The sequence below is a fragment of the Panthera pardus genome, unplaced genomic scaffold (genome assembly GCF_024362965.1).
Source record: "Panthera pardus isolate Hobbes unplaced genomic scaffold, ASM2436296v1 HiC_scaffold_22, whole genome shotgun sequence".
Lineage (NCBI taxonomy): Eukaryota > Metazoa > Chordata > Mammalia > Carnivora > Felidae > Panthera > Panthera pardus.
The window spans coordinates 85,929,543-85,956,053 of NW_026526788.1; the positions used below are offsets into that span (position 1 = coordinate 85,929,543).

Consider the following 26,511-nt stretch of genomic DNA (forward strand, 5'->3'; position numbering starts at 1 on the left):
GGTCCCTCACCTGGGAACACATCCTAAGACACGAAGGTGTTTTGTGGGTTTTTTTCAGAAGATGTTTACCAGTTGAGCAAACTGCTTATCACAGACTGATGCTCACCAACCTGAGCATCCAGCAACCTTATGAACACGGGGCAAGTGAGCTCAACGAAATGCCACACAGCCACTGAAACTGAATTTATAAACACTGTTAAGCACGTGTGACGACTTTCATAAGGCCAAGCAAAACCGCAATTCTGTGCCATTTAATGCGGGACGCATCGATGACGTACCCGATGCGGGCAGAACCGGAACTGAGCACAGGGCACGCACCGCCCCTCACTCTGGCTCCTGCACCGTCACCGTGGGGGAGTCTGGTGGCAGTGCTGCCCCACGGTGGGGAGGCAGCCGGTGACTGCTGGCTTCGGGGTGCCGGACACAACTGAGCAGCCTGAGTGCTGAATCCCCCATCCTCCAGGGACAGGACCCTCGTGAGGCACAGCAGCACCGGGCACACCTCCCTGCCAGCCCCAGACAGGCAAGGCGTGTGGCGTGGCGCCCGCGTGACACCCACGTGACATCTGCGTGACGCCCGCGTGATGTGCCTGTGCAGCTCCCACCTCAAACCTGCCCAGGGGCCGTGCAGGCCGCCGAGACCCCCGCAGAGCTCTGCCTACGACTGCCTCTGGCTGGGCTGACTCCCTAGAAAGCCCGCAGTCCGGAGCCGGGGACCTGACCTCAGACCTGCGTCGCTTCGGGCGTCCAAAGACCCCCATCTGCTCTTGATGCCGCGAGAGTCAAGGCCCCCCCACCCTCGTTGTTCTGCCCAGACTGGGGGGGCCCGACATGCAGGAGCCCCGTCCCTGAGGGGGGGCAGAGCGGGGCTGGGAAGGGAGGCCACGACCAATGTCCTGCCTTAACCTTGCCGCCAGGCCTTCCCACGCAGAGAGAGGTTTGGAGCCATCCCCGTCCTCCTGACTGTCCCCCAAAGGGAACAGCGGGGGTCACTTCTCTGACAGGAGCATAAACAGTCATAAAAACGTCCCCAAGGGGCGTGGGGATGGGCAGAGCTCTCCTGGTGGGGACGGGGGCAGTGACCACTGTGCCCGCCGGCTCCCCCCTGGGGACCTTGCATGTTCGGGGACCCCTGCTGACCGGGATGAGGCAGGGTGCCAGGCTGGGTCTGAGAAAGAGATGCCCAAGCCACAGGGCTGCCCCTGCCCCCTGGATTCACCCGTTGCTCTCCCGGCCCCTGTGGCCACACACAGCAGACAGAAACCTGTCCGGGAGCCCTCGGGCCGCCCTTGTCCCTGGGCCCGTCCTCCGTCATCCGCTCCTCGCCGGCTGTCCAGCGGCCTCCTCAGCGGCTGACCCTCCCTTTCCCCACCTGCTAAACGTGAACGTTATGCTGGCTCACAAGCCTGTGAGGAGTCAGGACTTCTCGTGCTCACGCGTCCACTGACCACGGCTTTGTCTCTGCCACGCTCAGCTGGCCAATGGCCTCAAAGACATCCACATCCTGGTCCCTGAGCCCCGTGACACGTGACCTTCCCGGGAGATCATCCCGGACTGTTCAGCAGGGTCCTCATGAGCGGGAGGCGGTGGGAGACGTGAGCCGCAGGGTGTCTGGGCCAGAGCGGGCAGCACAGACCCGGCCGCTTCAGTGACAGACTCATTTCTCACAGCTCTGAGGCTGCACGACCAAGACCAAGGTGCTGGCAGATTCCGTTCCTGGTGGGGGCCCGCTTCCGGTGCTCACATGTCCTCAGCAGCCTGTCCTCTGTGGGCGCACGCACAGAGCTCTGGTCTCCTCCCCTCCCCTCCACAGGTGCCCGACACTAATGCCATCACCCGCCCGCCTGCACACCCTCTGCTAAGCCTAAGCCCCCCCAAAGCCCCCACCTCCAAATACCATCACACGGGGAGGGGGGCTTCAACATGGGAAGTCGGGGCACAGTTCAGTCCGTGGCAGAAACGTGACGCCCAGAGGGAGGGGCCGCCACGTGTGGTCATTTGTCGCGGTGGCCTCAGGAAGCCACGTCCTGGGAGCTGTGAGGGACAGCCGGTGTCACTGGGCCATGTGATCCATCTCTGCTGTGAAACACTCTCCTTCCGAGCCGTCGGGGATGCTCTGGGCGCAGACGCAGGGTTCGGGGGCCCTGACGGACGGAGACTGGATAGAGGCCAGGCCAGACCATGAGGTCTGTAAAGCCTCTCCCACAGACAAGGCCATTAGCATGAGAACTGTTCCCTTTCTTGAATCTTTCCTCTCATTTCAGCCAAACGGCCCGAAGTTCGTCCACGGGATGGGCAGCCGAGGCGCTCTCCGGGCTTCTGCACCCGGAAGCTGTCAACGCGGCCCAGACAGTGGGCTTACCGGCTCCCCCGTGTCTCCGTGAGCCAGGCCTCGGATCTGGGACGTCACCCAGAAACGCAGACTGAAGGAGCATCGAGACCCCAGCTCTAGGCAATTATGCAAATGCATCTGATCAAGTGTGATCACAGCAATTAAAAGCCAAATCACCCGCTTGTCCCCTCTGCTCTCCCGACGCTCTTCCTCGAGATTTCTGAGCTGAGTGGGGATGGCTGGAGTTCTCTCCCGCTGGCTGACGATCTGAGGGGCCCCACGGTGGCAGGCAGACTGCCCACAGGGGCTCCTGGCCGGGGTCACTGGTGGAGAAGCCCAGAGCTCCAGAAACACCTCTGCCTCCACCCGAGGGGGCACATTCTGTGGCTCTGAGCCTGGCTGAGTCCCCCGGGGCTCTGAAGGCCTGTGCTGCCCCCAGAGCCTGGCCGCCCTAGCGGATTCCATCAAGCAGCTGCCAGGTAAGGGCCTGTGAGCCATCCTAAGGGCAAATCTGCGCGCCCCCCCCCCCAACTTTTGTCAGGCCCACTTGTCTGTGCGCCGACATGGAGGGAGAGCGGATTCCCGGCGTGCATCTGAAGGTGCTCTGGAAAGGCTCGCTGCGGCCCCGTGGCTGGGGACACGGGCGGCCACGCGGTCCCTCCTGCCATCTCCAAGGAAATCGGTGTAGGCGGTGCTGATGGGGTTCAGCTCGCTGGGCCGGGGCCTGGGGGGAGGTGGAGCCCAGCCGAGCAGCAAGCTGACCTCAGGGCCACCAGTACCCACAGCTCAAGGCCCCTTCCCAGCCAGAAGGAGGAAGGGCGAGCCAAGCCCAGACCCAGACTCCCTGAATTTTTGGGCTCTGTGTCCTGGAAAGTTCACAGCTCAACTGATCACAGCCAAAAACCTGGAGGGGGTGGAGGCAGAGCTTTGTCTCCGTGATTTCTGGGGAGCACGATGGGACAGGAAGGGCCTGGGAGCCCCCCTCCAGACCCTGCTGTGGGCCCCAGCACGACAAGGCAGGAAGGGCCTGGGTGGCCCCCGCCCAGAGCCTGACATGAGCCCCACAGATGGCAATGGTCCTTCCTTCCTCAGGTCAGCTCTCTGTCCACACTGCCTGCTCCAGAGAGGAGGGAGGGTGTCTCCAGTTACTTTCTAAGTTCAGAGGGGCAGGAGAAAATCATTGTAAAACCTGGTTCTGTGACGTGTAGCCTCGGTGTCAGGCCTGGCAGGTTACAGATCCTCAGCCCCCTGATGCTGTCCTTTGTGTCCCTTGTCCTACAGAGGCCACAGGGGCCACCGTCATCTCTCCCCACCTGTCCTGTTTGTGCTGGGAAACTGTCCAGCATCACCTGTCCAGTGATAGACCAGCAGGTCCGTGATTTAAGGCGTCCTACCTCATGGGAGCCCGAAGCTGTTTTGACCTCCTGTGACAACAAGGCTCTTGGCCTTCTTACTGTCTTTGGCAGAAAGTCTGGACCTTGGGAGGCCCACATCATTTGTGCCCTCTTTGGGGACACCACTTGTGTCCTTTGTTAAATCATAAAAGGCTAATTGGTTTTAAGCCATACAAAGGCCAGCTGATTTAAAATCCCATTAAAATAGGTATGCCTTTAAAGATTTGGACTTTTATTCCTAAAAGGATTTTTTTAGAGTGCCCTCATCCTAAATAATGTCCTGGCGTTGCCTGTGGGGAGATTAAATTAACGGAAGACTCACAGGGATGTCTTGCTACTTAGAGCCTCAGTAGTGAGACAAAGCCGGGAGTTAAGCCCACACCCCCTGTAAACTCCACCTGTGCTCCCCCAACCCCAGATGCTGGTCCCTCACTGGGACTGTGACCGAACTCCCTCAGCACCAACCCCTCCCGTTTGGGCCCCCACCACAAAAAGTCACTGGACTACCCTATCCGTAGGGAAAGAAAAACTTAAAAATTACCCTAAGTCCTTGATAATAGGAAAAGACATCCCAGAACTCCTTGATGAAAATGTACATTCTTTCCTGGTGTTTGAGATGCACAGATGGTCTCTTTGCTAGATGCGAGCCCTCTGGAGGAAATACAAGCTTCTGGGGAAATAACTCGACTTCCAATCGAAGGAAACAAGAAGGGAGCTGTTTGGGACTAAACTGACAAGTGAAACCCTCTCAAAAGTCTTTTCCACTAGAGCTGGTTAAAATGTTGGTGGGACACAGTCGACCTCAACTTCCAGAAATGCGTTTTTTTTTTTAATTTTTTTTTTTAGTGTTTTTATTTATTTTTGAAGGAGAGAGAGAGACAGAGCAGGAGCAGGGGAGGAGCAGAGAGAGAGGGAGACACAGAATCCGAAGCAGGCTCCAGGCTCTGAGCTGTCAGCACAGAGCCCGACACGGGGCTCGAACTCACAAACCATGAGATCATGACCTGAGCTGAAGCCGGACGCTCAACCGACTGAGCCACCCGGGCGCCCCTAGAAATGCGCTTTGGATCCAACTGGTCTTTCATAAACTAGTGAGTTTTATACGATCACACACCTGCCTCGTGTGGCGCATTTCCCACTGGGGGATGGTGTGGCCAAAGGATTTGTAACAGCTCATCCGGGCGGCTTGAAGGAAAATAAGTGAGGAAGTATTACGTGCTTAAGTATTCTAAAACTCTCAGAAATACAGAAACTAACCCAATTTTTTTTTTTAAGTTCACGTGATCTAGGAAATCTTCAGTGGGGAAAAGCTAGTTTAAGTTTGCTGCCATAACGAACACAGATGCGTCTTCAGAGCTGTTGACATTAGATCTAATGCGGACGTACAACTTTCCCCACCTGGGTTTTTGCTAGTCAAATAAGTTCATTTTACGTCTATGCTACAAAATTTGTTGGCAAAAAAATAATAATACTAACTTAAGAAGATAGGTAGGTGGCTGTTTAACGTCTCATGAAATTTTCAAGAGCAATCCAAGCATAATTAGTAAAAAGAGAAAAAAATTAAATAGATGCAAGTAGACCAAAAGTTTGTAAATGACCTTTTCAACAATAACAAATGTCTACTTAAGAATAGTTTCCAAACTGGGGCGCCTGGGTGGCTCGGTCAGTTAAGCAGCCGACTTTGGCTCAGGTCATGATCTCACGGTTCGTGGGTTCGAGCCCCACGTCGTGCTCTGTGCTGACAGCTCGGAGACTGTAGCCTGCTTCAGACTCTGTGTCTCCCCCTCTCTGCCCCTCCCCTGCTCACGCTCTCTCAAAAATGAATAAAAAAATTAAAAAAAATAAAGAAATAAAATAGTCTTTTTGACCTCAAACTAACTTTGGGGTTTTCAGAGGGTCCCTGAGGAAAAAGATTTGTTATTTCTCCGTATAAAAATACAGAGGTTACATTAATGAGGCTTATTTGACACATGAAGTGACACAGGGAAACGGTGAACTTAGAAGTGTTGCTAAATCTTTATGTTACATTTGTATGCACATATGCTGTGATACGCACGTTGCAGAAGTTATGTAAAATGGCTGGAAGCTTATCAACATCCCTAGCGGTTGTTTAATCGGTCGTAATTCCAATTATCTTAAAACGTCACATACCGTAGAAATAACCTAATTTCCTTGTCAACTGCACCACCTTTTGCAATAAACTGTCATCAGATCTGTAACTACGGCTGTTTTCAGTCTGTCCCTGTTTGGAGATGGTCACTGGTCTACCGACACTTTGTGGAAAGCTTCTTATGACCACGTACAGACGAGAGAGTTTCATCTGCAGGAAGTCCGGGACCGGCTTCCACAGGGACCCTGGCAGAGAGGCTTCTGGAAACTGTGTGATCATGCCCCTGAGCCAGAGGAGACCTTCGGAAACTCTGAAGAAGCTGACAGCCCAGGATGGAGCACACCAGATTTAATTACGCAGGACCGAAGGAACCCGTGAGGGAGATCACCACATCTCTGACCTTTGTTTGAAACATGGCTGGTTCCTTAATGTTTGGTTTTCCAGACTTAAGAAATCCTATTTCTCCTTTCTCTCAAGCTGTCTATAGCTCACAGCCGTCTGGTAGATTATAGCTTTGGAATGGGATGGGGACATTTGGCTTTTCTCCCCACCTAATTCCTCCAAAATTTAGCAACTGACTTTCGCGCTGATGATTTGTGTAGGTTCAACGGGAATCTGTTCTCTTAGCAGTAGGACGTGATTAAAACCATCGGTTCTGTCACCAAGACCGACTGGGAGGCCACATTTGAAAGCGCGGCACGTGGAATCACTCGGCCAGACGTGAGAAACTCCTCCTCTGAGCTGACGGGGTCCACGCTTACCACGGGCCCGGAAATACCAGCCTGATGCCTGCTCACGGGTTCCTGGCCCTGCAGCTGAGTAAAGACGTCACTTCTTGACAGACCCAGGAACCCCAGGGCACCTCGGGGACCCGGAGAAGACAGGAATTCATCCAAATTTCTAGGTCCTGAAGGCAAAGCCTGACCTGGTTTCTTAGCCTCAAGAGCCTACATCTGATCCGAGATTCCTCATAAAAGTTCCAGCAACGCTGACTTAAAAGGGCCTATGCGGTCAGTCACTATTCTCGCCATACTTACGTAACTGATGAGGCCACGTTTGATGAGCCTTGACTTAGTTTGCAAAAAAATGAGTCTGACTTCAATCGTCTTTAATGAAAATGGGGGTTACTGTGGGGGAGAATTTTGTTTCGATAAAAGCGATGATACCCTTTGTGGGGTGTCCGCGGTGCCACGTGGGGTGTCCGCGGTGCCACGCTTCTTCCTTGTAAACTGCCTCCTGCCATTTTGTGCGTTCTGTCAATAATTAACATTTCCAGATTCCCCCCCCCGCCCCGATCTTTCTGACTTGGAAAAACTAAAAATGAAAACTGCCCTTTTCCCAAAGCCCAAAGCAGCTGGACAAGCTGATATAACTTCAGAGAGAGCACGCCAGCAGACCGCGTGCATGCGGCTGCGTGGGCCACTCCGGAAGCTCCCTGCGACGCCCCAGGCCACCAGAGACATTCCAACCAAACACCAGGAAACGCACCCACTGCCCCCGTCTCTCCTCCCTCCACCATCCAGAGGCACTGAGACCAGTCACTTAAAATCTCAGCTGACCGCCCTCCGGGCTCAGAGTCTGTCTGGGTTTATGATTTAGTCCGACATCAACCTTTGTCTTGTCTTCGTTTCCACAGAAACGCTTCTCATTAAATACCCGACTGACTGCTCACACCTTAGAGACAGGCGCGGCTTTGCGGGGACACCACCTGCAACGCTGAAACCCGTTTCGCTGAACTGACCTACTCTCGGGACTGACGAGCGATGGAGCAGGCCGTCCACTCGGCGCCTGGACTGTGACGCCCTGGGGGAGCTTCAAGGGGGCGGGGGTGTCGCTGAAATTCGCCACTCGGGCACAACATCATGAGCTGAGACATTTACAACACAGCAGGTGCGAGAAAGGCGCCCCCTTCCTTCCTAACAGAGAACACCCCCCACGCGGACGATGGTGGAAGATGTCCCCCCTGCACCAGGAGGGAGGTAAGGCCGAGAGACTTCTGGACAGACCTGCTTCTCACCTTCCGGTCCCCCCAGAGTGTGGTAACTCTTCCACATTGCCTCTGTCCAACCCGACATGAAAACACGTGGGCCCGGCCACTTCTTTGGGTCTCCATGACCTCACGAGGGCTCCTGGGCCACCTAAGACTTGCACTAAATAAACGTGTCTTATGTCAGCTGACTACTCGGGCTTAGCGGCAAACCCTAACAGAGCAAAGTCTGCCTCCTGCGGGTTCTCAGGAGGACCCAGCCCAGAGGACACGCCGACTTTGGACTTCTGGTCTCCAGAGCTGTGGGAGGATACGCTTCTGTCGTCGGAGGCCTTGAAGCTGTACCACTTCCTTAGCGGCCCCAGGACACGGATCCTTTCCCCGCACCTTCTGGAGGTGCCCGCCTCTGAAAATACCCTGCTTCCTTCTGGTGTCGGAGACCCTGCCCGCTGGGCCCCAGCCTCTGCCCTTGCCTGACACCCGCTGTCCTCTGTCCCTGACAACCGGGCCATTTGTCACGTGGCCCCACTGCAGCCCCCTCTGACCCCCCGTGTCCTCCAGCTGGGGCCTGACCACACCACTTCTGGGAGGCCCACGGGCCGCCGGGCACTCGACAGTTGTCCGGGAGGGGCCCTGGGCTCCACCCTGGCGTCCTTCACATCGGCCACGGGGCTCCCCCGAAAGGGCTGGCGACCCCCCTCGGCCGGAAAGGCTCGACCGGCCCGGCCTCCACGGTCTGCCCGGTCTGGTGCCATCCCTGCTCGCGGGGACCTCGGGCGCGCAGGCCACACGGGCAGCAAGCACAGAACGGGAGCGGGAGCGCTGGGGCCTTTCACGACTGAGCCTCTGGGGCCGTCCAATCGGTTCCTCGAACAAAACGGCTTTCTGAGCCGCTTCCTCCAGTAATCGACTTGGGTGGACTAAGAAGAAATGGAACCGGATGGTCGCACGAGGAGTGGACTGTGCCGACCCCAGGACCCAGGGTGGTCCCTGTGAGTGCGGCGGTTGGGGGTCCCCGCGAGTGCGGGCGGCCGGGGGTCCCTGTGAGTGTGGCTGGCCAGCACGGCCCGGAAGAGCTGCTGAGCAATGAGGGTAATTGCCGTGTTCGCTCAACGCTGTTTATGCGCTTTGCAGATTTAGTGATTCACCCCAAGCTCTTTTCCTCTCCAAGTAATTTTGCTCCCCAGAAAGCAAATGCCTGATGACAGGTCCTTGGAGCCTCAACACATCATAATGAAACTGGCTCCTGGTCCCACCTGGCGAGCTTCTCCCCACGGGAAAGGCCGTCTGGCTGTGGATGGAGGGAAGAGTGGGAGCCCGGCCTCCATGGCACCAGCTTCCCGAGGGTGCCCGGCTTCACTGACCAGGGACCCACGTCCAGACCCCACAGCGGCTTCACTGACCCGGGGACCCACGTCCAGACCCCACGGCGGCTTCACTGACCCGGGGACCCACGTCCAGACCCCATGGCGGCTTCACTGACCCGGGGACCCACGTCCAGACCCCACGGCGGGGCCGCCCCTCGCCGGGGGAGAGCTGGGATCAGGATCTCCCGGGCGTGCCGACCTCTGCATGCCAGACTGCCCTGCGGAGCAGGATTTTGTCTGCCTCGTTCCCACGTTTCCCAGCACCTGCAACGGGGCTGGCGCATAGTGAGGACATTTTGATAAACATGTGGCGAAGGGTCCAGTGCCGTCCAGAGACGCTTCCTCTCCAGGCAGAAGGAGCAGGTGTGGCCGGGCTCCTGCCCCAGGGTCCTAGCAGGGTGCTCGGCGAGCCAACCGCAGGCATGTCCTGGCCACACGGGGCCCCTCATCCACAGACAGGCCCTCGACCAGCTACCCGGGTACCGGGGGTGGGGGTCCACTTCCATTTTCTCATGTAATCCCCACAGCACCCTCGTCTTGAGGACGAGGAAGCAGAGTGCAGTCGGTCCCCACGAAGCCCCCATTCCAGCCTGCAAACACGGGGCCCAGCGTCCAGGCCAAACCCAATGGAAGACGTACAGCCACCTCGACGACTTTGTTTTGTGTCTGCATCAGACAGAATCAAATAAGCACCGGAAAGTGAGGGAGACTGATTCTCTCCTGAAGGACTCAGGAGTGAGCTGAGCACGTGCACGGCAGGCCGGGGCCACCTGCCTCTGGCTCCCTCCCCAGGGGCTTTATCAGCACGGTCCACCTTTCCTGGAGCTGACAAGCTTGTTCTAAAATTCATTTGGGAAAACAAGCAAAAATAGGCAGAAAAACATTTAAAAAATTTTAAAGTTATTATTATTATTTATTTTTGAGAGAGATACAGACAGAATGTGAGTGGGTTAGGGGCAGAAAAAGAGGGAGACGCAGAATCCGAAGCAGGATCCAGGCTCCGAGCTGTCAGCCCAGAGCCCGACGCGGGGCTCGAACTCACAAGCTGTGAGATCATGATCTGAGCCGAAGTCGGACGCTCAACCGAATGAGCCCCCCAGGCGCCCCCAGAAAAAACATTTAAAAGGAGAGCAAGGCAGTGACCACAGACACTAGAACTTCACCCGTGAAAGTGTGTCCTGGGGCAGGACAGGTGTTCAGGCCAAAGGGAAGGAAGAGAGAAGCCAGAAACAGACCCGCCGCAGAAAGGCTTCGTGTAGCATAACGGTGGCATCTCAAATTTATGGGAAAGTGGACTTCTTAATAAGTGATGTTGGAATAACCGAACCACTATTTAAAAAAAAGACACAATTGGATCCATTCATGACAAGCCACAAGCCAGAACAGATTCCAGACGCAGTTCTAACACGATGCAGGAGATGTAGGTGTGAGAAAAGAAAACACGGTGGGGGCAGGGACAACATTCCCAGGACACAAAACCTCTGGCAACAAGGAGAAAGGTCAATAAACAAGACTACAGAAAAATAAAGCTTTTTTATGTGGAAAAGACACATAAAACTGAAAGACAACACACGGGGAAAATATTCGCAACTGACATCAGAAACGAAGGGCTAACATCCCTGGTATTCAATGAGCCTCTAAAAAAAAAAAAGACCATCAACTCGATAGAAACACAGGCAAAGGCCCGTCACTTGGCCTCCTAACACTTAAAGATGCACAACCTTGCTTATCATGAAGTGGACTGGAGGGTGGCAGACGCGTCCCGCCCACAAAGTCACCGCGCCAATAAGCGCTGCTCCAGTAGCCGCTGGAGGAGGGGGGATCCCCTTCGTCCTGGAGCGCCATTCAGTGAAGGGGACAAAGGCCTTTAACCCGCACGAGCTGTTCCCTACAAACTTCGCTGACGGCAAGTTTGTTTTGTAAATAACTATGGCAGCTCATCAGAGAACAATCCCCCGGAAGGAGGGGGTAGCGGTGGTCATAGCTGGCCGCCACGCTCTGCCGGGGACCACGAGGTGGGGGGTGCGGCGGGGTCGAACCTGACCCGCCCTGCAGGTGGAGACCATGACGGATGCACACAAGGCAGGTGGGAGCACGTCAGGGACCAGCACGCACGACGGCCTGGAGGCCCACAGAGGGACCACGGGGATACGGGGATACGGGGATACGGGGACACGGGGAGCGGGGCCACGGACTGTCCCGGACGGGCCTCGTGTGGATGGCGTTGCGCGTCATCGCATGGGCCATCGCCATCAAACCACGGAACATTTGTGAGACGTCGGGGAACGTGAACCTGATACGAGCGACTGGCGTGAAGCATCTCAGGCGTGGGAGGGGCCGTGGTCATGCTTGAGGAGAGTCTTCCCCTCTCGCAGACACACGCTGCAAATGCCGATAAGGGGAGACACTTTCCCGGGGTCATTTCCCGGAGTGTGGGCGGGAGGCGGGCAGCGGCCGGCACTGAAACTACGCGTCCACAGAGCTGGAATGCCCGGGTGGTGCGGAACTGCTCTCCTCCTCCCCGTCTGTACCTGTGCTTGAAGTTTTCAATTTATTTTTTATTTTTTCAATGTTTTTTAAAATTTATTTTTGAGAGGGAGACAGAGCGTGAGTGGGGGAGGGGCAGAGAGAGAGGGAGACACAGAATCCGAAGCAGGCTCCGGGCTCTGAGCCGTCAGCGCCAAGCCCAACGTGGGGCTTGAAGCCACAGGCTGCAAGATCATGACCTGAGCCGAAGTCGGACGCTTAACCGACTGAGCCCCGCAGGCACCCCATGTGCTTGACGTTTTTCAAAATTAAAAACTAAAAATTAGAAGATGTGAGGCCTGAGCAGGGGCCTCAGGAGTAGCACCGGGTGAACCCCAAGAGCTGCCTCCCCAAGCGGCAGAGCCCACAGGATGGGCAGGTTTGTGGTGGGGGGTGGGGGGAGCTCAGCATTGGCGCTGGGGGAGGCCTGGGGGTTGGGATCCTGGGGGCTGAGGGCTGAGTGCCTTGGGAACCTCGATTAGCCCACCTGAGGCGGCAAAGCCCACAGGTGGCCAGACACCCAGACTGGAGATGGACCCGGGGGGCTCCTGGGACAGCCTGGTCCAGGGCGCCCACACCGCCTCCCACTCCTGAAGCACCCAGGCAGCCGCACCGGCCTAGTAAAGGAAGCTCCCTTCTCACTCAGGACACACGTGGGGGCGGCCGTCCCTGGCGGGCTGTGGGCTCACCCTCCGCCGTCCACCCACGTGGCCCGCCCCAGCCACTCGGCCCAGAACCAGGTGCACCTCTCGGGCAGCCCCGCAGCCAGGACGATGACCACTCACGCTGTCCGGGGACAAGAATGAGAAAGCAGGTGTGAGCATCCTTCTCCAGAATCAGCCTCTAGGGAGATGGCTATTTTAAGGCACAAAATCGAAGCCTGGGTGACCCAGAGACCAACCCAGCAAGTTCACATTGTGCTCTGGCCCACTTCGAAGCCCGTGGTCTGTTCGATGCTGCTCCCAGGGGAACCCGCCACGCTGGGTCTCTTGGGTCCGAAGGTGCCGGTCCCTGCAGGTCCCGTCCTGGCCTTGCCCTCAGCCTGGGGGGTGTCCAGAGCCGACCCCTCCACCAAGTGAGCTCCCTGTGGTAGGGAGAGGAAGGAGGCTGGGCTCTCGGCCTCCGCCCTCCCCGCTGCCCCTGTCCAGTTCCTTCTCGCTGGACACGGACCGCCCACGGCCCCTCCCACCAACGCACCTGGTTCTCCGACCGGAGCCTTGTGCCCCTCCCCCGACTCCTTAGGGCTTGGTCTGTTTGGTCCCCGGCATCCCTCTCCCCTCCAGAGTCACTGCCCTTTAGCCCCACCGCACCCCACCCAGCAGGGTCCCTTTTTTGGGGGCAGAATAGACTGACCCAGGTCAGCTAGGCAGGGTCCCTCATCGGGCTGGTGGCTCTGTGGCTACACTCTTCCTATCAGGGCACCCCAGGTAATAGCTGCTCATAGGATCACTTATGAAATTTAAATCCGAACATGGGTTCTGCAGAGTGGAACCAAGACAGAAAGGCAGCCGTGCAGGAGGCCCAGGGCGCCGGGTAAGAGTTGTGAGCCGGTCCGGCACCCGGAGAAAGGCCAAGGCCAAGCCCCCCCCACTAGTGTTCCAGGGCTCAGGGCCTGGGGCGTGAGCAACCTGGGCCTCACCAGCCCTGCCTGGGGCTCCGGGTCAGATGAGCCAGAACTCAGGGTCTCAGGGGTGACCCTCGTTGGAGCAGGCGTCAGCCTTTCCCTGCTTTTAACACTGAACGATACTGCATGGACGGACCACCGTTTGTCCACTCGTCCACGGTGGACACTCGCGTCCCTTCCACCTGTGGGCTCCTGTGAAGTGTGCTGCTGTGGACACGGGGGTGCGGGTGTCTGAGACCCCGCTTTCAGTTCGTGAGGGGGCCCGCCCGGAAGTGGGATGCATGGGCCGTACGGTCCCGTGGGATATTCTCACGGCAGGGCTTTAATTTCTTTCAAGTTCTCTTGTGTTCATTGGCCTATTCAAGGTTTCAACTTCTTCTACCACCAACGTGGATAATTTTCTATTTGCTTGCCTTTGTTTGGATTTTGATTTTGGCAGGCGTGTGTGTGTGTATGTGTGCGTGTGTGTGTGTGCGCGCTGGCTCCCTGTGGGATGGGATGAGAACCCTCACTGTCCAGGGTCATTTGTGTGGCCAAGAGGGTGGAACTTTGGGGAAGAACCAGGGTGTGGGCACGTGTGTCCCAAGGTGACCAGCGCCAGGCCGCCAGCTGCAGGCTCCTGCCCACACTGCCGTCCGCGGCCCGCCTGCCTTCGGCCAAGCTTCCCGAGGTTCCCTGAGCGACCTACGTGGCGGGGTCACCGTCAAGCATGTGACGGGAACAAGAGCATGGTTTCTAAGATCCAGAGTCCAGACCCGGTGCCTGGACGTCTCAGGATGTGACCGGGTCCAGGAGCGGCAGGAACGTGACGCCTTGGAGCTCCGGCCACCGCCGCTCTCTCCCCGAGGCGCTTCTGCCATTACGGATAGTGATGCCCAGAGGGGCTCATCCCGGGTCAACTGGAGATCCTGTAGCTCTGGGTGGCTGGTCACTCGCGTCGTCTCAGGTGCTGCCAGGGCAGTCCTGGGACGTCCCCACAAACAGGGTCATAAGCTTCAGGACTGCTCTTTCCTCCCAGCCCACCTCATCTCCAGAGACCATATCAGGAGCTGGGGTCACAGGGGGGTCAGAAGGTTCCTGAATTAGTGGGGTCTGTGGCCAAGGTACATTGTGCCCTATCTTAGTTGTTTCCCCATAAACTGGAGAAATACGAGACACGCTACTCCGGCCACATCGCGTGAGGCTCCGCCCACGTCATGTGAAGCTGGCCACGACACGAGAGGCTGGCCAGTGCTTTCCTCCCTCCACGAGTAACAGCCCAGCGAGAGCCCTCCCACAAGAGCTGGACCCTGGGGGGAATGGGAGAGTGTCCCCGGGCCAGATTTCATAGCAAGTGCCCTAACTCAGAACCCACGGCCTCCTGACGGGTCTGGGCCGGGTGGTGGGCAGAAGGCAGCCAGGCCCACCCACCTGAAAACCGACAGCAGTAGGCACTCCCAGAGGCCTCTGTGTGAGCTCCAGCCCAGCCTTTCTGTAAGTTCAGAGAGGAAAACGGTGCCCTGGGGTGCGGGACACGCAGGGCTGCGGGCAGGAGGAGGCCCGGCCAGTGAAGGGCAGAAATCTGCCCAGAGACAAAACCAGGCCACGGGGCCAAAAGGGGCTGGGGTACAGGACAAAGGCTGGGACACTCCCGCTCAAATACCACATCGTGACCACTGCGAAGAACGCACCCAGGTCAGGGGACTCTGCACTCACAAAGGGACACCCCATGCCCAGGAGCCAGGCCTTTGCTTCCTATAAAGGGCTGTGCCCGTCTGTTGCCTCAACCTTTGCTTCCTGACGATCCAGCGGCCTGACCAGGTGCACACCTCAAGGAGGCTCTGTAGCCCATCGTGAGTGGGGACCCAGCCTCTGCGCCAGAGACAGCATCACCGGGAGCCCAGACCTTCCAGCATGGAGGACATTTAGTCCCAAATGCCCCTGGTTCAGTCAGGAGTGGGAGTACAGGTTGGCCAAGCCAGACCCCCCCACTCCACACCCCCCACCCTGGCTGGGTACATCAGCCGCAGCCAGTGACCGTTCAAGTCCTCGGCCACAGCAGCCAAGGGAGGGCAGTCAGAGGGCAGCAGAAGCCGTAGGGGAACAGGGGTAGGAGGGTGACAGGGTCTCCACTTTCCAATACGCTGGAAAAAAACTTAGAAAATAAAATCTATTCACAATAACAAAAAGAGACGATGTGCACAACAGCTCAACATATGATAACTACAAGAATGATATATAATAAACAGTAAAATGTGAGGGATTAATATGAAAATATATGACAACATTTGAACAAAAATATACTAGATCTCTAGCTAGGTAACATCAGTCTTCTCTTAATCTTTACATGTAATTCCTACCCAGATTTCATGTTTATTTCGATCATGACAAAACTTAGGTAAAAGTTCAGTTGGAAACATACGTGAGGACAGCAGGCATCTGGTAAGAGCAGGGGGGCGGGAGGGGGACGACTGATTAGAAGACCCCCTAGTGGTAGGGGGTAGGAAGCCAGTACAGACCCTGGGGTCCCCAGGGAGGGAGGGACAGGGCAGCCCGCCAGTGGCCCAGGGACAGTGAGGCCAGGTGCAAGGTTAAATTTCTGATGGAGTAAACAAGTCTTTTCCAACCCTGAGTGTTTGCTTTGTTCTGACTAAACACAGTAATAGAGGTCTTAAAGCAAGGGCGCAGGGCTGACTCGAGCGCCTCAGGGGCAGAAAGCTGAGGGGAGGGGGGCAGGGAGGAGGAGGCTAGGGGCGGGGGGGGGGGGGGGGGTGGCACTCGGGAGCGGGGCGGGGACAGGCTAGGGGCGGGGAGAGAGCAGACTGGGGGCGGGCAGGAGGCGACAGGGGGCGGGGAAGGGGCAGGGAGGGCGCGGGAGGGCCGGTCCAGGACAGCCTGGGTAAGGGAGGGGGCCGGAGGGGGCCGGAGGGGGCCGGAAGGAGAAGCAGGGAGAGGCTGGGGCGGGGAGGGGACAGGCTGGGGGCGGGGAAGGGGCAGGGAGAGTTCGGGAAGGGCAGTCCTGGACGGCCTGGGTCAGGGAGGGGGCCGGAGGGAGCTGGAAGGAGAAGCAGCGGGAGGCTGGGGCGGGGAGGGGGCGGGAAGGGGTGCACCTCACCGACCCCCACCACATCCACCCCGAAAAGGCGGTGTGCCCGGCCCTCGAGGAGTGTCACGGCCGCAGGGAAAGGGCAGCTGGGGAGGCAGGGCCGCCCCTTGCCCCGGGGAGGAGTGGGGCGCAGCCCCGCAGAGGGTTTGGGGTGGTTTGGGGAGGAGTACAGAAGGGCCCCCGCCCAGCAGCCCGGCCGGGACGCGCGGACGTGACATGAGGCCCCAGGGGTCACAGAGCCTCGCAGTTCCGTGCTCGCAGCCACTGTGGGCACCACTCTGCCCCCCTCAACCCGGCCCGCTCACGTGACCGCCAGGGCCAATCAAAGTGCCCCAGCACCCCCGCGTGATTGGTGCCGGGCCGCAGCACAGGGCCGCACCCAGCCAATCAGAGGGCTGCCTGGTGAGAGCGGCGCGGACTGCTCCCCGGGCCCTTCTCCTCCCACCTGACCGTCCCCTGTGTGGCTCACTTGGACTAAGTCTCACTTGCCACCGGAGGCCCAGGGCACCGGCAGACAGCGCCTGCCGATGGCTGTCACACTCGTCCCCGCGGAGGCGCGCACCTGCTCCACCTGCTCACCTGAGCTGTCACCTGTCCCGGAGCGAGGCACGCAGCTGGGCTCACACCCGCTTGGGCGCGCCGGTTCCCCCGGCCCCCAGCCCAGGCACGGGCAACGCTCGAGGGTCCGTGGCAGCGGCCGCCCTCCCGGCCTCCTGCACTGGGGACGCTCCCAGGCTCCTCGCCTGGTCAGAAGAGCCGGGACAAGGCTCCTCGACCCACGAGCCGGGGGTTCTCGGCATCCAGACGGTGGACTCGCACCACCTGCTCCCACGCTCCCCGGGACGTGATTTCTCCAAGAATCGGGAACTTGGGAGGGAAAGGGGAGGTGGTGGTTAATAGGGGCAGAGTTTCGGTTTTACTAGAGGAAAAGAGTCGAGGCGACGGAGGTGGACGGAGGGGTTTCTCGCACAGCAGTGTGAACCCGCTCCACGGCCTTGAGCCACACACTTAGAAATGGTTACAATGGTACGTTTCCTGTTACGTGTAATTTATCTCACACACACACACACACACACACACACACACACACACACACACAAACCTAGGAAAAAACAGAAACGAAAACATTAAGCAGTCTTTGTACCCAAGGACCGGGTACAGCAAGCTTGGATAATCCATTTTCCGGAGCTATTGTCCCGAAGGGCGGGGCAGCCACAAGGTAACTGCTCACACCAAAGGCACAACCGCTTTGCTCCCATTCACTGAGGGGCATGCGTGAGCTCTGAATGTTTACACCCACTCGACCAAGAGTGGCTTTCAGAGTCATTCTTACAAGGCCAGTCTTGACTGTGGTGTCCACGTGGGGCCGAGTCTATGCAGACATCTGAAATAAGGCCGCGCACAGAAAGGCGCATTGGGCCAAGCCACACACACGTGGAGCCGGTTGTGGTGAGCCTCCAAATCCTCATTCCTTCTCCAGCGGGGTCACTGCCCTAGCCCCCGAGGACAGCCGGAAGGACCAAAGCCCAGGTCTGTCCACAGTCCGGAAACCCGTCCAGCACACGGCACCCCTCAGCTGCAACCTCGTTAGGGAGCAGGAAGGAGTCCTCCCACTACACGGCAGCTTCTAAGGGTAAAGTCTCAGCAGGACCCTGTGGCTCCCTTCCCTCCCCACCTCACCACCCCGCAGAGCTCTGTTTCCGGGACCCTGTGGCCAGCTGGCTTTTAAAGCCAAGAACTGGTCAGAGGAGCCAGAACCCTGGGGTTCTGCAGACGCTGTGGGGCGTGGTGGTGCTCAGCAGCGTATGAGGGGGATGGTAGGGATGGGGAGTGGGGGGACAGTGAAGTGGCTGCCCCAGGTCGGTCCCCAACACCACTCCTCAGTCCGTTTCCAAATGTCTGCATGACTTCCATGTTTCCCCATAGAAGCCAGTCTTGAATCCTGGTCGGGGTTGGTGCCCTCCAATGCCTAACTAACCCTAACCCTAAGCCCCACCTTGTCTGCCCCTCGACCTTCCCCATGCTCTCTGTGGCTCTAGGGGACAGAATTTACACTCAGTTGGGAGAAGCAGGGAGGGCAGAGGTCAGCCTGACCAGCAGATGTTAAAATACTCTCTCCCTAATGAAAGAGTGCTTGAGTGAACTCCTGCAAAGGAGCTAATTGCCCCAGTTTATGACTTGCCCAGGCCTTGGGCAGCCTGGGCCACAGCACCCACACAGCTGTGCGGAGAGGGGGCCAAAGGCCTCATCTGCCAAGCCTCCTTATCTGCCGAAAAGAAACTATCCATTCAGAAGTGACCCATTTACGACAGACCCATCAAGGCAGAGTCCCGAGAGCTAATTTTAACCTTCCCGGAGCGCTCGTTAAGCCTCTTTGAGTTATAATTACCCCCAATCTCTAGACATTAGGAGGCAGCAATCAGGAAGTTAGATGTGGCCAGAAGGAACTGGAGACGGTCTCCGCACAGGCCTATTTCGAGGAGCCAGCGGCACGGCTGTTCTGGGTGAGACCCGTGCTCCCCTGCACCCCAGTCCTGCCTTCTGCTCCCCTGGAGAAGCTGCCTGGCCTCTGGGCTCCAACTGCAACAATGGTGTCCGAGTGTCCCAGCGGCTCCTGGACACTGGACATCTGCCGCCACCCCCTCCCCACAGCAGGGGCTTCTACGACACTTCCCTTTGAGGCCGCGAGCCGGTCCATTTCTAAGGAAAGCCGCCCCATTGGAGAGCAGGGGTCAGGGTCTCGGTCCCGCAGAGCCCAGAGCTGTGCCGTCTGCACCCTCAGCTCCCGGCTGACTTACAAGCCCCCCAAAGACCTGGACTAAAGACCCTAGTGCTCCTGAGTGAGGCCCCCTAGTGCCCCTGACACCCCCCACGTCGCCAGCTTGTCCACAAGGCCCACCGACAGGCACAGCTGGGGCCGGCCTCTCCAGAACTGGCGGGCAGAGGGGTTGGTCCCGTCATGGCCTCCTTGCTGGCTCCGCCTTACCTTGCCGAAGCTGCCCTTTCCGATGGCCCGAAGGATCTGGAAGTGGTCGAAGTTCACTGCAGAAAAAACAGAGGGATGCCGGGTCAGGTGGCAGAAAGACCCGTGCCCTCCACACGCCTGGGGCTGGAGCAGCCCCCCGAGGCCACCCCCCACCACTGCAGGGAGCCCCCTGCGGCCCCCCAGTGACACACTTCACCCTGGAAGTGGGCCTGGGTGATGGCTGAAGGCGGAAGTCAGGCTCCTGTGCAAAGCAGGGAGCGCCTGGGCCAGGGCAGAGAGGTGGGTCCTAGGGGCCATGCTGTCCCTTGTTCTGGGTTCCTTGCGGGGTCAGGCCAGGCCACCACACCCACGGACCCAGAGCCGGGATGGGGCGTGAACAGAGCCGATGGTGCCCGGAACAGCCCTTCTTCGGTCCCAGGCACCCAGACACCCCCTCCTGAAAGCTGCACCCGACGCATGAAGCCTTGCAAGCAGGGTCCCAGGGGTCCCAGGTGCCCAGAGCCTTGGAAGCAGGCCCCCACCCTCCTGCCGCATCTCCTGGGGGTGGTCGCCTGTGGGTTCGCTGAATGAGCTAAAGGGGAGCCTGCCACAGTCCCAGGGTGAATAACAGGGACTTTCCGAAGGGCGGTCCCCGGGCCTGTGGGGACCACGGGTGAACCACCCAGATCCTGGTTTCTATCAACTTTGTCCAGACATGAACCCCTCCCAGAGAAAGGGGTCGTTAGAAATCGCAGCCTTGTTAACTGTCACAACTCTCAGAAAAGATGCTCCCCGCCAGGCACACACAGTGCCCCGGGGAGCGTTAATCTGTGAGTGAGAGCAGTTTGGAGTCGCCAGTCCGGGGCTCCCGCTTCTGCTCTCAACCTGATGCCGTGTTTCCTTCCCTCTTGCATTTCCGGGCTCCAGGCAGCCCCAGCCAGCCTTGCTTTCTACACCTGCCCCCTCCCCGTCCTGGCTGGGGCTCCCCCAGCTGACTCTCAGGCCACCAGCTGGGCCCCACCTGTGCCCCAGGTCTGTGCCCCCCAAGTTCTGTTCCCCAGGTCTACGTCCCCAAGTCTGTGCCCCCCTAGGTCTGCATCTCCAAGTCCGTGCCCCCCATGCCTGTGCACCGGGCAAACCTGGCTCCATGTGCCCCCAACACCTGTCAGAAACTCGGGGTCTCCAGATGCCCACGAGCCCTGTGGCCTGGGCCACCCCTACAGGGAGCGGCAGACGAGGGCCGTGGCGTTCCCACCCCGAGAGCGAGAACAGCACATTGAGCCTGCGGAGGGCATCTGCCATACAAGGCCCAGCACGTGGCGCTGGGAGGTCCAGCCCAGCGAGCCCCGGAGGAGAAGTTAGGGTTCGGCCGGCACGGTGCTGGGCCCCGAGTAGGGGCACCACCGGGCCAAGGGTTAGCAAGGGGGCTCAGCCAGCACAATCCCTGGTTTTAGAGAAACCACAAATCCTGGACTTCAGGTCCTTCCAGGAGAGGAACAGAACAGGAAAACAGGAACCAAGGTGTATGAAACCACGGTCAGGAGCACAAGGGAACCCACACCCTGCACTTTTATGCCCTGGAAAGCTAGGTTATCATGGTGGGCTTCCTGGATGGAGAGGCCGCGGGGAAGAGGCGCTCAGAGGTCTGGGGGGCATGGAAGCAGAGAGTGCGAGCACCGTGGGGAGCTGTGGCCTGGCTCCACACTGGCTAGCCCCGTGGCCTTCCCTGGGCCCGCTTCCGGGACAGGGAAGGGGGGACGTGTAACCCAGTGCACAGCACCCTGTGGTTTTGAGCACTTCCTAAGATCCCAGGGTTGGGGGGCGCACGACGGGACTCTCAGACAGCAGGTAGGGCACTGAGCCGGCCACGTGGAAGCTTCGCAGGGGAGACACAGGTGGGACGGGAACCCCAGCCGTAGCTGCTGGACAGGCGAGGCCGGCGAGCCGGGAGGGGTCCCCGGGCAGGCCCAGGGCTGGGCAGGGCGGGCATCCCATCGGGGCCAGCAGCCGTGAGCGAGGCCGTCCCAGAGGGCGGTAGCTCTGCCCACAGTGACCCTGCTCAGAGGAGCAGCCGGCCCGGACCCCACCAGGGGAGCCTCAAGCCCCACTGAGTAGCCAGAGTCACTCTGTCCTCTGCTAAGTGGAGGTTCCTCGGGTCACCCCTCGGACCGGCTGCTCCGCCCCAGCGCCCAGGCCCCCGTCACTGCACCCAGCGGCTCACATGTGCTCCGGAGACCCTCCAGGTGGAACCGAGAACCAGCTGCTGCTCTGGGTGCCTTCCCCCACGTGGGCTCTGGATCCACCCTGGGCAGGACCGGGACCTCCCCTAACTGCCCCCGCCCAGCATCCTGCCGCCGTCAGCCCCACTCTGGCTCCTAAAGGAGGTGCTGACTTTCGTTCGGGCATCCAGAGGCAGGGTGAAGAGGAGATCCACCGCCAGGGTTTGCCCGAGTAGCGGTGGACGGACGTGGCGGAGCGCGCCGTGTTGCATCAGGTGGATGCGCAGAAGCCCACGCGGCGTATACGCCACCATCCAGAAGTCCACAGGGTTCAGGAGAGTCCGTGCCGATAAAGTGTGAAGTTCCCCCAAACACTGAACCCAGCGGGTCTCACCAACAGGAGGAAAGGGCTGGGGCCCCCAGGAGCCCACCGCCCCCCAGATTCGCCAGGAACACAGCAGGAGGGCGTGGGGGATGGGGCCCCACGCAGGGGCGTGGGCTCGGTCCATGTTTGCTCAACCCAGAGAGGGGCTGCAGCCACCAGGCAAATGGAGCCCAGAGTAAGGCTGGTTCTCACCCTGGGTGGGGGCCATGCGGTGTCCCAGGAGGGCGCAAGCCCAGTGGCCTCCAGCCCCGCCTGTCTGCCCCGCCCCCACCCCACCCTCAGCTCCTGACGGGCCCCACCACTGGGTGCAAAGCCTCAGGCCCAGCTCCTTGTGGGGTTGAGCCCAAGCCCTGGAGGCCACGCTGCTGTCCCGCAGGCAAACCTTCTGCTCCCCACAGACACAGGTCACCACCCCGGTCCCTGGGAGTCTCTACCCTCTCGTCCCCTGGGCACACCTGCAGCCCCAGAGGGCCCTGCTCTCCTGCACCTGGCACCGGGGGCCCTCGGGCACCCCCATCTTGCAGGGGACACTCTGCTTCTCTTAGGCCATTTGGGGCTGGGCCTTGGCGTCGTCCGAGTGCGGGCTCCGGCCACAGATCTACTCAGGAGGCTGGGCCCCGCTGAGAGAGCCAAGGTCAGAGGCTGCTGCAGGAACCACAGGCCAGGTCTGTCCTGGGCCCTGGGAGAAGGCAGGGAGGGGCCCTCCCAGACTGGACACTATCGTGGGCGACAGACTCCAAGCCAGCAGACAAATACGGCGCCTGGTGCCTGGGAGAAAAATAAAGCAGGAAGAGGGGTGGGTGGGACTGCTACCTTTTCCAAGGTCACTGGGGAGACATTTGGGCCCAGAGATGAGGTCGTGAGCCGGGAGTACCTGGAGTATGGTTGAGCGAGGCCAGTTTGCTGCACCTCACATGTGATTTCTGTGGCTGTGTGACGCTGTCGGCACACCTCCCCCCCCCCTCCCCCCGCCGTGAGACACCTCTGACCCCGTAGGTCAAGGGTAGCTCTGCCCCCACGGTCCTATCGGACGCTTCTGTTCCTCCTGCTCAGAAATCTAAGCGCCACAGGTGCAGCCGTGCCTGCGAGGAGGCGGCCAGCTCTGAGCTCGGCCTCCGCCAGGGCTCCTGCCACACACGGACACAGGCTGTCCCTGGTGCAGGTGAATATTTAAAACACAAAGGTTTAAGAAAATCTATTCTTCAAGGAAGGCCTTTATTTTGCCGAGCTGGCAATCACAGAGCCCCGCATTGCTATGAAAATAGGTCATCTCGGGCGCCTGGGGGGCTCCTTCGGTTGAACATCCAACTTCGGCTCAGGTCAGGATCTCCCGGTTTGTGAGGTCGAGCCCCACGTCAGGCTCTGTGCCGACAGCTCGGGTCCTGGAGCCTGCTTTGGATTCTATGTCTCCCTCTCTCTCTGTTCCTCCCCTGCTCGTGCTCTTTCTGTCTCTCTCAAAAATAAATAAACACTAAAAAAAGTTTTTTAAAAGAAAGAAACTAGGTGAAGCCTGGCGCCCAGACAGACCTCCCCAAGGTGTTCTCAGAGCTTCTCAGCCGCCACAACCACCACCGGGGAAAAGGCTGGGCAATCGATGCTCCCACAGCCTTGTTCCGGTAAGACTCACGAAATCCTTCTGGTTTCCCAGTGACCCGACCCGACCTGACCTAACCCGCTGGCCTGGCTACTGTCACACAGGTGGCTGGAAGGAGAGGGAGGGGGTCGCCCCCAGAGCGTGACGCTGGTCACATGCTCAGTGAGCAGCAGTGAAAGCCAACAGGAGGCCCTCATGCAGTCGCCTCAAATCCAAAGACGATGTGAGGTGCTCTCTGAACACTTTTCCCTAAAAATAACACTGGTCTGCCGACCGGAGTTCAGCGCTTGCCCTCAGTGGGCAGAGGAACCCGTCAACTGCTGTGGGCTCAGTGGGCTCAGGTCCTTGGGCAGCCGTGAGGCCCAGCAGGTTCATAAGCCAGCGTCCCCAGCGAGGAGGAGAGCAGGAGAGGAGGTGAGCCCGGGGAGGGTAAAAATAGAGCCGCTGCAGGGCCGTGAGTCACCGCTATTGTCACTGGTGACACTGCCCGTGCCACGGGGTGGGGGAGGGGGCCCCTGCAGACCCAGAGGCCAGCCTGCTCCTGATGCCTTCAGGGCCTGGCAGGTGGGCCCCGTGTGGAAGGTGGCCTGCCCGTGGCCCCGGGACGAGTCCCCTTCCCGGCCTGCCTCTGTGGTCACCCAGGAGAGGCCCGGCCCTCAGAGCGTCTTCAGGTGAATTCCATGCCAGAAGTGGGGATACTGGGAAAGCTGCAATCATAAATCAAACATCACAAGTCGCTGCAATTCATTCAGAAGTCGATTCCATTTTGTCTTACGTCCTATGACCCAGAAAACTCCCGCAGAAAACCATCCAGTCCGGCTGAGGCCGGCCCTCTGCAGGGTCTGCGTGGCCTCTGCGGAAATCCCTGCCTCCTCCGGGCGCACGGGCCGGCCCCTGCACAAGCGGGTCACCTGCAGGCACGGTCACCACTGAGGCCTCGACCGGCTCGCCACCAGCTGTCCTGCAAGGCCACCGGCTCTGCCGGGAACCAGGACCAGCAGGTGCCACGAGCAGGCACTCTCTGAAGCCCTCCCGCTCTGATCCCACCAAGTTCTCAGAGCCACCAGGTAAGGGGTGGATGCTCCCCTTTTCCAGGCGAGGAAACAGCTGAAGAGTCACAGCAGACTCCGGGTGAAGGACCCCGGGCCCCTCGGGGCAGAAGAGCAAGGGCCTCGGGGAGCCAGCACCACAACCCAAAGACCCGGGCCTCTCAGCCTGCCCTTCCTTCCATCTGGATCCCCTCTGCACCCCACTCCCTCCCTGCCAGCTGCTCAGCCATTGGGCCCTTCTCCAGGGAGCCTCCGCTGGCCCCTCTGAGCACTCGTGCACCTGCCCCAGCGTGGGATGCCGGGGGGGGGGGGGGGCGGGCGCAGCTGCCCTTCCCAGTTCAGTGCCCTGCCCAGGGTGGCAGGAGCAACACACCCACCCTGTCTTTTCTGAGGAACAGACACAGCAGCGAGGATGTGTATCAGCCAAGAGACTGTGCCGAGGCCTCTGGGGTCCTAGGTTCTGGAATAATGCCCCTTCTCATGCCCAGGAAGTGCCTAGGCCTGGGGACCTGGGTGACTGGAGAAGCCAGGGGTGCTGACGCCTTCCTGCCCCCGACTGGACCCCAGGAGAGACCCCCCTCCCCCGTCTGCTTTCAGTAAAAGCCTTGGCCCAGAAACCCAACTAGTGATACCTTCCCAGAGCAGCACTGTTTACCCCAGATCCCATCCGGTCCGCAAAGTCTGCAGCTCAGTTCCGGCATTAGGCACAGACATCCTCAGACGGCACCCGAAACCTTCATAAATCAGTGATTAAGGCAACAGCCAGATCAATAATGCATCTCTGCCTGGGGCCCCGCCCCTCCAGCATCCGAGGGGGGAGTCTGTGCGACAGGACCTGGTGCTCCGGCCAGGCTGCCTCCCGTGGCTGCGGGTGGCAGGGCCTCCCCCGGGGACGCCCAGAGGGGTCCTACTCAAGGCCCACCCCTGGCCACCTCCCTCTCCCAGGTGCTCAGCCCCCTACCAGTGCCACCATCAGGACCAACCTCAAACACCCCAATAATACGCGGCAGTGGAATCTGCCCTGGGGGCCCCCAGTTCAGCCACATAGGGACACAGGAGTGCACTGAGGACCCAGGAGCTGGGTGGAGTGGGGGGCTGAGGAGGGGGGAAACAGGCCTTTGGAGCAGCTGAGTCCTGAACCCCGAGGCAGGTCTGCCCAGTAAAGCAAACGGGCCCCAGACCCCTGCTCCTGACCCAACTCTGGTCTGACCTCTGAGTCCCTCTCCCTCCCTGCCCTGTCAGGACCCGGCCCCCCTGAACCCAGCATGCCCGGATTTGGCATGCATGTGCCTCCTGGGTGCTCGGAAGGGAGAGCTGGCCCTGGGAAGGAGCAGAGCACAGCTGGCTCTGGGGGGCAAGCAGCTCCCCCCCCGGCCCATGTCAGTAACAGCCCAGCCCCCGCAGCTAGCAGCGCAGACAGACCCAGAGGCCAGGGCGGCTCAGGTCCTGGTGGCAGCAGCCACACTCGAGGGGGGTCCCAGGTCACATGCTGGGAGTCCCCTAGGACGCTGGCTCCCAGGGGGGAACAGGGGTTCCCAAGTCCCTAGGGATATGGACAAATCCCAGGATGCAAGTCAGAGGTCAACACTCGGTGAGAGATGCTCGGCCAGGCCAGGGGCTAGAGAAAGCCCATCCCTCTGTCTTTCCATCTGCCTGTCTGCAGCCTCTGGGCTCCAGGCACAGTCCTGCAGGCCCCACCCCCTTCCCCACAGATGGGGGCCTCCCAGGAAGCGGGAGAACCTCAGAGGCTGGAGCAGGGGGGCACCGGGGTTCCCGGGCCACCAAGCAGCAGTGCCCAGAAGAGGGGGCGCAGGCTCGGGGGTCCCGGGGGAGGGAGACCAGGGGGGTTGGGGGTGGGGAGGCCTCAGCCCCTG

The 26,511-nt window shown here is 59.6% G+C and overlaps 1 protein-coding gene across 1 annotated transcript in view; it reads right to left on the bottom strand.

The window, feature by feature from the left end:
- The window catches only part of STK32C (serine/threonine kinase 32C), a 78,591-nt gene that overhangs the window by 12,497 nt on the left and 39,583 nt on the right, over positions 1-26,511 (bottom strand). The window contains 1 exon segment of the mRNA XM_019432264.2: positions 19,412-19,467. Within this exon segment, the coding sequence (XP_019287809.2) occupies positions 19,412-19,467 (56 nt within the window).